General features: G+C 46.9%; 1 protein-coding gene across 4 annotated transcripts; it reads right to left on the bottom strand.

Annotated features, from left to right (window-relative positions):
- Positions 1-292: 292 nt before the first annotated feature.
- Positions 293-10,973, bottom strand: LOC146234163 (LIM and senescent cell antigen-like-containing domain protein 1). 4 transcript variants are annotated; one of them, XM_084689152.1, is made up of 11 exons: positions 10,596-10,973; positions 7,744-7,903; positions 6,377-6,443; positions 6,018-6,138; positions 5,563-5,712; positions 4,484-4,634; positions 4,083-4,175; positions 3,167-3,215; positions 3,000-3,075; positions 2,389-2,571; positions 293-1,468 (listed from the first exon to the last, which is right to left on the bottom strand). In XM_084689152.1, the coding sequence occupies exons 1-10, from the start codon at positions 10,793-10,795 to the stop codon at positions 2,433-2,435; spliced, it is 1,206 nt and encodes a 401-aa protein (XP_084545278.1). In that variant the 5' UTR covers positions 10,796-10,973; the 3' UTR covers positions 293-1,468; positions 2,389-2,432. The 4 variants fall into 4 exon arrangements, with proteins under 4 accessions (XP_084545278.1, XP_084545279.1, XP_084545281.1 ...); XM_084689153.1 differs by lacking the exon at positions 4,083-4,175 and adding an exon at positions 3,516-3,608; XM_084689155.1 differs by lacking the exons at positions 2,389-2,571; positions 4,083-4,175 and adding an exon at positions 3,516-3,608.
- Positions 10,974-13,407: the final 2,434 nt, after the last annotated feature.

Here is a 13,407-nt window from a genome sequence, read left to right as displayed (position 1 = left end):
TTTGCTACAAGCTTTTTTCCTTACAGAAAATGGGAAAACTTTTATTCTTTTTTACTTTTAACACTGACACATTTTCAGATGCCTAAATAAAAATAACAACACAACAAAACAATTTACTGTGGAATATATCAGTTAAGGCGAAAAAAGAAACAGCAGCATGTCCACAACTATTTCAACTGAGATGCTTTCTTCATAAGTGGATCTAAACCTTGTCGGAAGTCAGCAACCTTCTTAAGAGGATATGGTTTTGGGGATTATATAGCCTAATAAACAACATAAAAAACATTCCCACTTCATTAGTCACATCCGGTTTAATACAAGTCATTACAACATCGACATTTGTCGCTGTTTGTTTCCACGATATTTGTTTTCCATCTCAAACACGTACAGTGATGCAAAGAACAAGGGATTACACATTTCCAAATCATTGCCAGACAACTGGCTCGATTTTGTGTGACATAAGAGTGTGTTAGGCTACTTATTAATGTAATTGTTTGACCCATACATGTGAAGGCTATTGGTGACTGTGTATAAATCTTGTAGGATAAATAAACTGTAGCTTTAAAGCATGAATGTAATGTTGAATACAATGACATGCAAACTGACATACAATGACATGCAAATTCATAACAAAGAGTGAACAGAAAAGGCCTGCAGGTAGTATTATGTAATAATGTGATACAAGTAATACATTACACTGATAACAGTCAGTATTTGTACTTTACTCCATCTTATGACCTGAGGTGCTGGGTTGGAGGCTTGTCTTTCTCCGTTTTTGGTACTGATATTTGCTTTATTAATCTATATATATATATATGTACAGTACTGCAAAAAAATACATATTATCACCAACACCAACAGTAAGGCAGTAGTCTTTATTTTGCACAACAGTTCATGTTGTCTGACAGACTAACCTTGCATTTAGGCTTCTTTCTTATCTCAACACTTTCATAATACACTTCTTTATTGATGAAAACCCACAGCGCCAGTGGCCTGTGTGCATGATTTTATAAAAAAGAAAAGGATAAGTTAAGAGAAATAAAAAAGAAATAACATAGGCATCTTGAGGCTATATTCAGATGCAGGCACTGAGCTAAGGCTGATTATATGGACAGAACTCTGTGTGTGTCTGTCTGTCTTTCTGCGTAACGCCCATGAGCTGGTAATCACTATGAGACCACGTTTAAAAGAACAAATGAACCAAATCAATTGGATTTATCTACCATCAAACCTAAGACGCAGCCATCACAAATGCCTCACAAGTCTTGCACGCATTGTCACTTTCCTCCTTTCTAATTTGGTATTATGCAAGGTAGAGGTTTGGGCCCTCTGCCTGCATGTACATCGGCCAGTTTACTTTCGTCCGACAGTCTCAGAGAGCTTCTTCAGTCTCTTCTTAAGCTCCAGGGGGAACTTCTCATAGCACTTCTTACACACCGGCTTCATGTCAAACTCCACAAACTTGTTCCTATGGAAGAGAGAAACAATATAACCTTTAAAGATTTCCAATCTGTTTTCTCAGCCAGGTTGAGCAAACCACCTGAATGGTCGCTCAGGTGACTAGGCAAGAAACACCAAACCACATTACAGGTACGCACTGTCCATGTGAACTCGTTCGTTGAACTACTGAATAGCATCAAATCTGTCTGTATGTGTTTTCCAAGGCGTACAACTAATTACATTCCCCATCCCTAGTCCAGCAGACAGTCCCTTTCGTAGGGCAGCTTATTCCCTCCACGGGATCAGCAGACTGGGCACATGGGAGACCCACTGGGGCCCCTGGAGATCACACAACCAGACTCAATGACAGGAAGTGATTAGGGGTTTACCGATAGTACACAGAGCTAAGGGAACAAGGCCTTCCCTTCATTCTGTGGCTGATCTTTAGAAATACACACCAGCCACTACAGAACATCCCTCTCCAATCGTGAAACTAAGGACTTCCGGATTAGAAGTTGCTGTAGTGAGTTAAGCTTCTGGTGTGACTGCCGAGAAATAGTTGTGTACAGCTTGGTATTTTTGATCGAGGTCTTTAATGTGGTCAACACTAGGGTGGGAAATGCCAGGCCTGTTGGCAGACCAGCTTACTGTAACTCCTTGAACCGGTTCTAAGTATGGTGTTTATTATGGTATGTTGTTAGACTGTACTTCCACCATGTGTGCTGGTACTACAACTAAGAAAGTACAATTATGTTGTACAAATATGATTTGACAAATCCAAAGATATTTGAGAAAGTAACCAACATCAATGTATTTCAAATGTAAAAACATTATAGAGTATGGGCATATCTTGAAATTTATCAAGCAGAGCAACATTTATGGATACAAATCTGTGAGAAAGGCTGCACAATACAGGGGAAAAAGAAGTGGAAGAAGATGGAGACTAACCAAAGAATGGAGCGTGGAAGTAAGAAGGAAAGAACGATAGAAGGTTACAGACACATGGCCATTTTCTTCTTCTTGTCTTTGGAGTCGCGCTCACGTTTGGCCAGCCGGCGTTTCATGTCATCTGGCATGTGCTCATAGCAGTGTTTACAAACTGGCTTCAGATCCACCTCCACAAACTTATCCCTGACAGGGACAGATGCCAGGGAGGGCAGAAGACAGGAGAGCAGTAGAGAGAAGTGGGAGGGAGAGGGGATGAAAGGAGAGGAGAGAAAAGGAGAAGGAAGGAATGTGGAGAGGAGAGAAAAATGGTACACGAAGAACGAGAAAGTATAAAGGGACAGGGAATTGGACAACATGAATATCAGAAGTCTGAGATCCAGAACAGGTCACAGACAAGGTGGAAAAGCAGTTGTTGCTGTAAGAAAATGTACAGAAGAGAGAGGATGGATGACAGACAGAATAGGAGAAGGCCATCGATTTTAACTGTAGCCCTAATTCAGAACTTATCGTTTTGCTTCTTAGCTATAGCTTCATCAATCAATTACAACCAATTGTGAAGCAACTCAGGACTCAGGCTTTGTATCACACTGGGTTTGTGGGCTGGCACTTACTTGAGGGTCAGTTTGGTGTTGCAGGTGGAGCAGGCAAAACAGTTGACACACCAGGCCTTATTCAAGGCTGACACCACTGAAACAAACCATCAACACACTCAGTCTAACTCCAAATTTTAAACATTCCTTCAATAACTGTATTACACTTGGATTGATCCAAATCTTACCATCGCCTTCAATGACTCGATTGCAGTGGTAGCAGACATCTCCAAATAGCTGAAGGAGATGAACGTAGGAAGAGTGAGAGAGAGAGAGAGTCTGTCAGAAAGTTTCTTTGTGCTACACTTGTGAAGGTATCAATGCTTGCTAAAGTGCAGTGCTGAAGCCATGCACAGTCTAGAATGCAATTCATGATTAATCGTTAGGCAATACTTTCATATCAGAACCATCTTGAGATGCATTCTTTCTTTCTTTTCTTTCAATTCAACGACAAAGCAAACAAGGCCATCCAAAACAACACTGATGTGTTACGTTACCTGTGTGGCATTGGGGTCTCAGTGAGTGAGTGAGTGTTACCTGATTGTAGTGGGTCTCACAGTAGGCCAGCCCCTTGCGTTCGTAGTGGCGGTGTCCAAGGAAGGGTTTCTCACACTTAGCACACACAAAATGCTGCAAACACACCCACCACCAAGCCCAGCACAACCGGTTAGTCCAGATGCATGGGTCAGGCTCATGAAGTAGTCCAGAGCCAGGCCAAACCTAGTTCAGACTGAGGCTATGCAAGTCCAAGGCCAGGACAGGCCAGCTAGGTCTGGGATTAGACGACAGCGGCGAGACAGAGTGCCCCCTGGTGGACGTTATAACCCATTGAATGACAGTTGGGACAACCTAGCAAATGGAGATTTTCTATATTGGTCTCCAGATGTATTTGACACACACTCATCACTGACCATGCCTGAAAGGACTTCAAGCGGAGCCATCGAGCATGTCGATGCAGTGTAATCAGAGGTGCCGCATGTCTGTGAGGGACGGGTATGTACCAGTTACGTCCAGCAGGGGGAAGCAGTTACAGAGCAGGACAGCGCAGACCAGGCCAAAGGCAGCAGTCAGGGAGGGTTAACCTAACCCTAACGGACCCCTCACCATATCAAAGTGCCTCTCACAGTAGGCGTGCCCCCCACGCTCGTAATAGGGGTGGCCCTGAAAGGGACGCTCACACACGGCGCACACGTGGTGCTGACGCCAGGGGAACGACAGAGGAAAAGGAGAGAAGAGGAGGGACAAGGTAACAAAGGACGCTGAGAGGAAAGAGGGTTGACAGAAAGTGTGTAGAAACAGCAAAGGATGTCCATGATTCTGGGATAAGACCACTGAGCAGGGCGGCAGGTATGAAGGCATCGGAAACAACCAAACGGGGGATCGCAGACAGCATGAGACGAGATAAAACAACAACGGTGGCAGTAAAACACGACTCAATGGTCACAAGGTCAAGAACGCTATTTTAAAACGTCGGTCGCCATGTGACTGCGGTGCGGATGTCATACCTCCACGTGCCATTGCTTGCCCATGGCGTTGACCACGCGGCCTTCAATGGGTCTCCTGCAGGCCCCGCAGATGGGCACGCCCATCTTGTCGTGACAGGGCAGGCAGTAGAGCTCTCCCTTCAACTCCCTGGCGTCCGCTGTCAGCTCCTTGCTACAGGGATGGAAACAGAGAACGGACAAACCTTACGACACACAATCACAATTCATTAAGTCATTAAGACATGGGGACTAACAGAATCTAAAGCAGATGCTGATGTGGCAGATGTGTTGGTATGGAACAGAACAGTTGGGAAATGGGAACCATTTATCTTAAACAAAATAGGATAAGATATCATGGAATCTGGAAAGGGACCTGTGGGCTGAGACCAAAAAATGCTGACCACACCTCTGTGATATGAAGTATGTTAGCAAGGGTGACTCATCGTTAAGTGTGTGTGTGTCTCTGTGTGTGTGTGTGGGATGCTGGGTAGAATTGTTTAATTTAGCATCCTGCCAGCAGTGTGCACCCTCTCTCCCTGCTTCCCTGCTTCCTGTTCTGTGTGCATTCTGCCTTATTAGGGGATACACACACACACGCACAGTGGAAAATTTGACGTCTGTGGCAAGTTCTTGTGGCAAGCTCTTGTGGCAAGTTCCTGGCCAAATATTCATTACATTAACTTCAGACTGAGACTCACAAAAAAAAGAGGACCTAGGTTCTAACCAATGTTTCCACTGTGACCCGTTTACACTACCTCTCCATACTACCACATCAGGCTTGATGTATGAGATGGCATTTCAAATCAATTCATTATTATTGAGTGTTCATTCGTCAAAATCCAGCGGCTTTGTACCATGTCTACCTGTGTTGTCATATTGACCTGAGCTGTGTAACTCCAGTGAGATGGACGAGCCTTGTCCGGCTACAGAAAACACACCCCCCCGCCTAGCCTCTCCCTGATCCGCTCCCTGTACAGCATCACATGATTTGGACTCTCTATTGTCTTCCAGACATTGTGTTGGGACTGGGAGTGGAGAGATGTCATACTGGCTTTGAGCTTGCTGTGTAGGAGTAGTTGAGTTTATATGTGCAAGCGTACCCGCAGTTGTTGCAGTTGAAGTGGTCAGGGTGGTAGGGGTCATTCTTGAAGAGCAGGGGCTGCTCCTCAATGATGGCGTGGCACTTCTGGCAGACGTATTTGCCCAAACCACGCGCCTTCTCGCGGTTATGGCACGGGCGACACAGGTGTCTGAGGAAGAAAGGGATGAATGGATGGAAGGAGGGATGGAAGGAAGGAAAGGATGGTGCGAGTACATATAGATATATCAGCGGTGGTCCCTGATATCAGTGGCAATTTGGACTACTATAATAATGACAACAAAAATAGGGTGATTATTAAGTGGTTGCAGCATACAACTGAAGGGATTGAAGGGACTCTGTATCTGTTTTGAGTCACTTTAGCAATGTGTGCGATGATCGTGCTGACTGGTCTAGGAAAGGTCTGGCCTAATCAAGATGGGGACAGATTGGGATCTAACCCCGGCGTGAACAGACCTGCCAGCGTTCTTGACAAAGCCCACATCAGCCAGGACAGCCTGGCACAGGTCACAGCAGAAACAGTCTGGGTGCCAGCTGTTGTTCATAGCTTTGATCACACGGCCGATGATGAACTCACCTGGGGAGAGCAGGAGAAGGAGATGGGGAAGAGGAATGGGATAGGGAGGTGGAGCGGGAGTGAGAGGGATTGGGGGGGGGGGGGGAATGGAAAGGATGGGGAGGAATTGCAGATCAAATATTGTTCATTTTAGGATCAGGGAAATAGGGATAGACTCAGCAAATAATTAAGAAGAGCAAACATGACCTTCACCGTGGGTGGGACTTTTCAACAGTATTGGTGCAGTTCCTAAACTTACCACACTGGTGGCAGCAGGGAGCAAACAGCATCTGGAAATCATGCTCGCAGTACTTCCTACCCTCAAACTTCAGAAGAAGAGATGAGAGCAGGTAAAATACAAATAAAAACATTATTCAAATTACAATGATTTGATATGAGTGCATACATTACAAGATAGATATGAACAGATGTTTACCATTAACACTGAAATATGTATTAATGATGTCATTTCTTCCACAAATAATGTAATTTAGGTGTAAACAGTTTCCCTTTTCACATTCACTGTGCTATTACGCTGGTGTTCTTTGCTCTCACATCCGTCTAAAACTACTGCTTTGGGCCATCTCAGGTGGAATTGAGATAGCCATTGAATAGGTGGAGCAGGTTGTGGATGTGTTCGTAGGAGGAGCGCCACATGAGAGCAATGGCTCTCCTCCTCCCAAATTGCCTTTTTATCTGCAATTTATTACACTTTGTAATTTATTTACAAACATCTAATCTTTTAGGCTTTCTTCGTGACATCTTGTGTTAATTTAATTGCATTTGTTTTATCAAACAAGTAGTACTTTTACATTTTTATATGCATCGCAAACACTTAACGTTTTGGTTTATTTTGCAATGTTCATCACGTAACTATTTGGTAAAAGTTAACAAAAACATTTCAAGGAGTATATATTACTGTTTTAACCTTAACATCACAAAAAAAAAAATATGTTTGAAATGAAATATCTGTTTTACACAGTGTAAAATGAAAAACATTGATATAGTTTTCATCTTGGAAATGTGCTTGGGATACCAAATGGATGTGCCATGTCATTTACCCCTACAAACCCATACGCTATGCCAGAGTTCCCCCTGAAGTGTGTGTGTGTGTACAGTATCTGTGTGTGTACAGTATCTGTACGTGTGTGTACAGTATCTGTGTGTGTGTGTGTACAGTATCTGTACGTGTGTGTACAGTATCTGTGTGTGTGTGTGTACAGTATCTGTGTGTGTACAGTATCTGTACGTGTGTGTACAGTATCTGTGTGTGTACAGTATCTGTACGTGTGTGTACAGTATCTGTGTGTGTGTGTGTACAGTATCTGTGTGTGTGTGTGTGTACAGTATCTGTGTATGTGCACAGTATCTGTGTGTACAGTATCTGTGTGTGTGTGTACAGTATTTATGTGTGTACAGTATCTGTGTGTGTCAGTGCGTGATGACTTTGATCAGTCTTAGATGTAACTGGCCTTTCATCTTCCATAGATGAAGAGTGTCCTGGCTTATGCTGTGCATGGATCCGACAGACGCTGGGACACTAACTCACAAGACAGGCCTCTCATGGACTATGAAAACATTCAACTGAAAACGGCCCAGTCAGGAAAAGCTCACGTTCTATGTTACCTCATAGAAGAGTCCCTCTGGGAACTGCTGGAAGCACTGGGCGCAGACGAAGCACTGCTCGTGGTACAGCTCCCCGTTGCTGTTGACGATCTTCTCTGCGGGGGCGAAGCCGCTCTTGCAGCGTTCACACATGGCGTTGGCCAGGGCGTTGGCCATGTTGCTGCAGAGCAGAGAGGAGAGGAGGGGGATGAGAGGAGATGAGAGAGGAGGAGAGGGATTATTATCATAATGATTTCCCACCACAGGTTAGAGAGCGGGTCGTACGAAAGAGCAACAGATCAACCAGTGTGTATTTGTACTGGCAAGATGTATCGAACCCGTCCAGTGCTGAAGATCACCGATCGTGCACAGAATGTTTCTCTCTGTCATAACAGCAGCTGGGCTTCGTTTACAGGGCAGTGAGACGAGGGTGTGGTTTAGGGAGTAAGGAGAAATGATAATAACAAACACACGCGCACACACACGCATCAGTGGATTTATTTGAGTTGATCCTCTGGCCTGTTCCCACAGTCACCTGCCCAGCGAGTCTGGATCCGTTTATCAGTGTATTGGGCCCAACAGTGACTGCATGGCAATCTGGGTTCTGATCAGGGACTATGGGTGAAAATGAGCTCTTGAGCTAAAACCTGGTGCTATGCATCTCTCCTCTTGAGGTGAATGTTTATCGTACGCTGTCCTTGTTTCTTTAAATAAATAAATGATGTTGCATTTAAAGACACATGGAGAAGCATCCATCCATGTAAGCTGCATATGTTTCTGTGTGGAAAGCTGAAAGGCAAGTTCTAGGTGTGTGTGTGTGCTTGTCTATGTGCATGTCAGAAAACTGCCAAGGAACACCAGGTCCAGGAACTTTCTATAAACCTGCGCTGAAAGGACGACTGTGTGAGGATGACAGACTGTTTGCAGACGAGCGAGTGCAAAGACGACGGCAGAGAGGAAGGGAGTTCAAATAAGGGCATGTCTCCCTCTCCGGAGTCCAAATGAGTTTTAGAGCTCGACAAAGACGGGCTGCTGGAGTATTGACATCCTGACAACCTCCCAACTATGGACTAGGATGACTGCAGAACAGAATACTGCCTCTCCAATACGTCAACACATACTAAGCTTATACGACCAGATACAGTACAGTACCCGTGTGACTCTCATGGAAGGGTTCTAACAACTCAACAACAGTCATCCGGTCTTGGTCCTCCTAGTCATGCTGTCCTCCACAAGACCATCTCCGTTATTGAGGCGAGGCCCTGGTCCAGGAGGGAGGGGGCTGGGGAGCTTTCTGTCTGCTTTGTTTAAAAGGTCAGGATTCCACAGTGCGTCTGGGCACAACCCTGGACACAGACCCACACCCGAGCAGACCATGTAAGGCCTGCAAAAGAGTGATCTCACTCAGCCCGTAGCAACTCCCCGACATCACCATGGGAGGGAATATTGGCCACAGTGCATTTATCGTCTTTCCCTACACTCTCTCACCCACGTCCCACACACTACACAGGAACCAAGTACTCTCCAGCTCCTCACCGCTGAGCTACAGTAACCCCTGTGAATACAACCATCCAGTAATACACGACATACTCAGGCCTTGTAACCTGATCCAGAAAGCGACTCATTGTCACAGCAGACATGGGATCAATGCAGAGCCCTCATCTGCCGTCTCCCCAACAGCCAAAGCCTATTAATAGCCTGTCAGACTCCTCCACCGCGGTAAGAGTGGTTGGTGAATGCAGAATCTGGCCTGACATCACACACATCGACTAGCCATGCCCCGCCGCAAAGAACTCTGAGAGGAAGTGACACGTCCCTAAGGCATTTCCAGCCTCTGTATCCCCCCCCCCCTTTCAAAAAAAAGGAAACTGATAAGAAGCTGCTAGACGGATGGGGACAATAATATGGCAGAAACGTTGCCAGTGAAAGAAAGAGAGAAAGAGAGAGAGGATGGGAGCTTGGTAAGTGAAGGTGGGCTAATGACGGGTCAGGGTTGTGAACTTCTGACCTGATACTGTACATCCACACTGAGCTGGGTCCTCTATTCTGCTACTGACTATGAAGATCCCTAACCATCCAGGCTGTCAGCACGTCTGAGTGGAAACATCCCTCTGCTCCTTTTCTCTCCTCTCCTCTCCTCTCCTCTCCTCTCCTCTCCTCTCCTCTCCTCTCCCCTCCTCTCCTTTCCTCTCCCCCCCATCCTCTCCTCTCCACTAATCTGGATGGAGTGTCACTGTAATGTTCAGAGAACAGTTGCAACTTGGAGTCGCAGAGTGACGGAGCGTTTGGGGACATTCACTGATGATCACATCGCACGGTGACGGACCTGATGGGTGACGAACACGCTCTACCTAATTATTCAGCCAAACCTCAAAGTCTATCAGGCGTATATTTAGCCTGTCCTCCTGAGCTCCTGGGTCCTTCCTGTCTCTCTCACACACATACCTCAAATGCCAGCTGCCTGCTGGCATATTTCACTTCGGATAACAAACTCCCCCCAACACTAAAATAGCCGTCTGAGACTTTCTCACTAGGGGATAGTTACTAGCTAACACGGAAGCAAGATAGCTAGGTGTGTATATATGTACTGCAGAAAGCTTAAAATCGTAATTCTTCACATTGGGAAATGTACATCAACGTAGAAAGTACCAATCAACACGTTGTTTGTAGTACAGACATTTCTTTAGAGCTACTGTTTGTGTTCCAGATCTTCCTTATCAACCACCCTTACTGAGTTACACAGATATTTTCCAAGGTTTTAGATGATCTAAGAAGCTCTGAGACCTACACACGCCAGTACAGCACCTTGTCAGTGAACTACCTCAGCCAGCTAAAGCTCTGCTATCCTAAACTCTCAACCTTCCTGTACTCACAAGCGGGCGTAGAAGTCGCAGAACTCTTTGTAGACTTTGACGTCACTCTGCCTCCTCTGAGACTTGGACTCGGGCACCTCGGCCTCGCCGCCGTCGCCATGGTGAACGGCGTGCACCCCGTTCACCGCAGCGGGGGCCAGGTCTGGAGCCTCGGCATCCTCCGGGATGGAGGGGGGCAGCGGACGGCTTTGTACCTCCATGAGACGGCTGCTTGGCGGTCTAATGTCTCAGCCCGTTATCTCCCCCAGGCGCTCAGTATCTCCAGCACGCCCGGTCCCTGTCCTGAAACCCAGCAGTGATCCAACACCAGCAGGGACAGACTGACGAGCCGCTCACAGGAGGAAGCAGTCTGCGCTCTCCTTCTCTCGCACACACTCTTGCTCCCACCCACCCACCCTCGCTCTCTCTTTCTCTCTCACACACACCCTCGATCTTCCTCTCTCTCTCTCACACACACACAGACACACACACACACACTCGGCCCCAACCCTCTGTGTGACACACCCTCCTTTCTCGTGCCCTCTCTCCCCCTCTCTCTCCCCCTTTCTCCTGCCTTCTCTTTCTCACCCCTCCCTCTGTGTCTTAGTGATTTGTTTGTGGCGGGGGAGGGGGGTTGAGGGGGGGGGGGGGTTCCACTCTCTCACTAACAGCCCAACCTCCTGTTGCCAGCCCAGATCAGAGAGAGGTCACTATGCCATTGGACACACACTCACACACACACACACACACACACACACACCAAGGAGGAGTGCTACACTTTCGGCTTTGAGGATTCGTGTTTACATTGGGATGGGTCTGGGGCTTGACCATCGTTTGTGTGTTTGTGAGTTTGTGTGTGTGTGGATGTGTGTAAAGAAGGGCTGCTGAACTCTCGGCTATCCAGGAGATCTAACGCATGGATCCCAGTCCAAGTTGAGCAACTCAGTATTTTGCACATGGGAGTAAAGGAATCCTAAACCCAGAGACATGAAGCCATACACGAGAGAACGGACTCACAATGCAGCGAATCTGACGGATTAACCCTATTGTTTTTCTGTTAAATAAACTCATTCAAAATGTATACCAAAAACGTCCACATTCAAATTTACACATCCTGCGTACGAGTGGCCAGAGTCTCCTATCAGAGTGAATGATAGCTGTTTATGTGGCTAAACTCAGCACTTCTGACTACTCTTACTAGCGCCTTAAATTAACGACCACTCGCTTTCTATTAAAAGGACGGGAGCATAAATCTAGACACGATGCAGCTGGGGATGATGCGTCTTTTATTGACGAGAACATCCCGTACTGTCTCTCCTGTTGACCCCAACTAAACACTAACATCTGTCGTCATGTTGGGGAAATCTTTCAGGCGGAGGAGGTGAATGGTGTTGAGGATCGGGTGGAGTGACTGTCCCCCTCTCTGTGTCCAGGTCTGGTCCCTGTGTCCCCCCCTTCCCCCTCTCCCTGGCCAAGTTCTGGTGTAAACCATGCAGGGACCCACGGAAGACATTCCTCTCTTCTCCACTCTTCCATCATTCCGCAAATAGACACCCCGTATAGTCTCATCTCCAAACTTGGAACTGGCAGCTGCCGCTATGTGAGTGCGTGCGTGCGTGTGTGTTTACAGTGTCGAAGCCAACTTTTTTTTTTGTCCTCGCTGAAAGCAGCTGTTGTGTGTCACACTTTTGAGGGTGCTGTATTTGTTATGCAAAACAGAAAACAGCAATGAGCTACACTCTCAATCTCCCATCCCCCCCCCCCCCCCCCACCACCACCACCATCGCCAAATCTCTCTCTGCCGTTGTATGCAGCGTTTTTTCTTCCAAACGTTCTCTTGCAAACATTGTTTGGAACTGTGACACACCTCAGCAATGCGTCTGGCCACGGCTCCTCAGCCTGGAGCCTTGGAGGAATGCCTGACACCCAGTCAGACGGCCGGACGGACAGATAGACAGTCTCGCTCCACCCTCGAGCCACCTTGGGACCTGGTGCTGAGTGACAGGACAATGGGAAGGAGGGCGGGACCAAAACAGGAAACAGGGCCACTGATTACTGCTCTGGTGACAAGGAGAGGAGAGGAGAGAGAAACAAAGCAGAGGATGGGAGCAGTAGGAGATATGGAGGTAGGGCTGCTCCGGGACAGGAAAATCGCAATTTCTTTTCCCTGTCCTTTTGCCCCGCTCCTCTTCTTACAGGTGGCAACAAAGTGCCCGAATGCAAAAGTGCACGTGTTTAGACCACCCGCAGCTACTGCGTGCAGTATATTTCATACCCCTCGTAACCCTTTCGTAACCCTTTCGTAACCCTTGCCAGTATTCATGAGAAGTTCTGTCATGACACATCATGAGCAGCCTGAACATACAGACACGGGCCGCAGCACCGCTGTAGAGGATTCCTACCGGGGCTACTGTGATTTCACGGCGACGACACCTGATCTGGAGAAGGTAAAAATACAACCATGGTCTGGGCCACACACACGCTCTACCCTCTCGCTCTCGCTCTCGCTCTCGCTCTCTCTCTCTCTCTCTTTCTCTCTCTCTCCTATTCTACTTGATTGTTCTGTGGGTACAATCTGTGTACTTATGTATTTTCTATGAGAACAACAACTAGCTAACCTACCTATCGCCTACCGACCGACCGACCTGCCTACCTACCTGTCCTACTAACCTAACTTGGTTGGCAGAAGCACATTTCAGGGCAGCCTCTTCAGCAGCAACTGTGTACCATAGCAACACTGACACTCTCCTCCTACAGCAGAACACTGCCACCTAGAGACTGAACCTGCACACTGACACACACAGCCACAGGTCGCTTGGAACTGGACACAGGG

Source organism: Hypomesus nipponensis, chromosome 23 (genome assembly GCF_054491055.1).
Source record: "Hypomesus nipponensis isolate SF chromosome 23, ASM5449105v1, whole genome shotgun sequence".
NCBI lineage: Eukaryota > Metazoa > Chordata > Actinopteri > Osmeriformes > Osmeridae > Hypomesus > Hypomesus nipponensis.
Note: the sequence above shows the minus strand (reverse complement) of the source record. Positions and strands in the feature narration are given on the sequence as shown.

Bases quoted from the DNA above. Each gene is read 5' to 3' on its own strand.
- LOC146234163 (XM_084689152.1), bottom strand. From the start codon at position 10,795: ATGGAGGTACAAAGCCGTCCGCTGCCCCCCTCCATCCCGGAGGATGCC. The intron at 6,139-6,376 runs GTAAGTTTAGGA...TGCTCTCCCCAG, and splicing joins TCCCTGCTGCCACCAGTGTG to GTGAGTTCATCATCGGCCGT. The intron at 2,572-2,999 runs GTAAGTGCCAGC...TGTCCCTGTCAG, and splicing joins AACACCAAACTGACCCTCAA to GGATAAGTTTGTGGAGGTGG.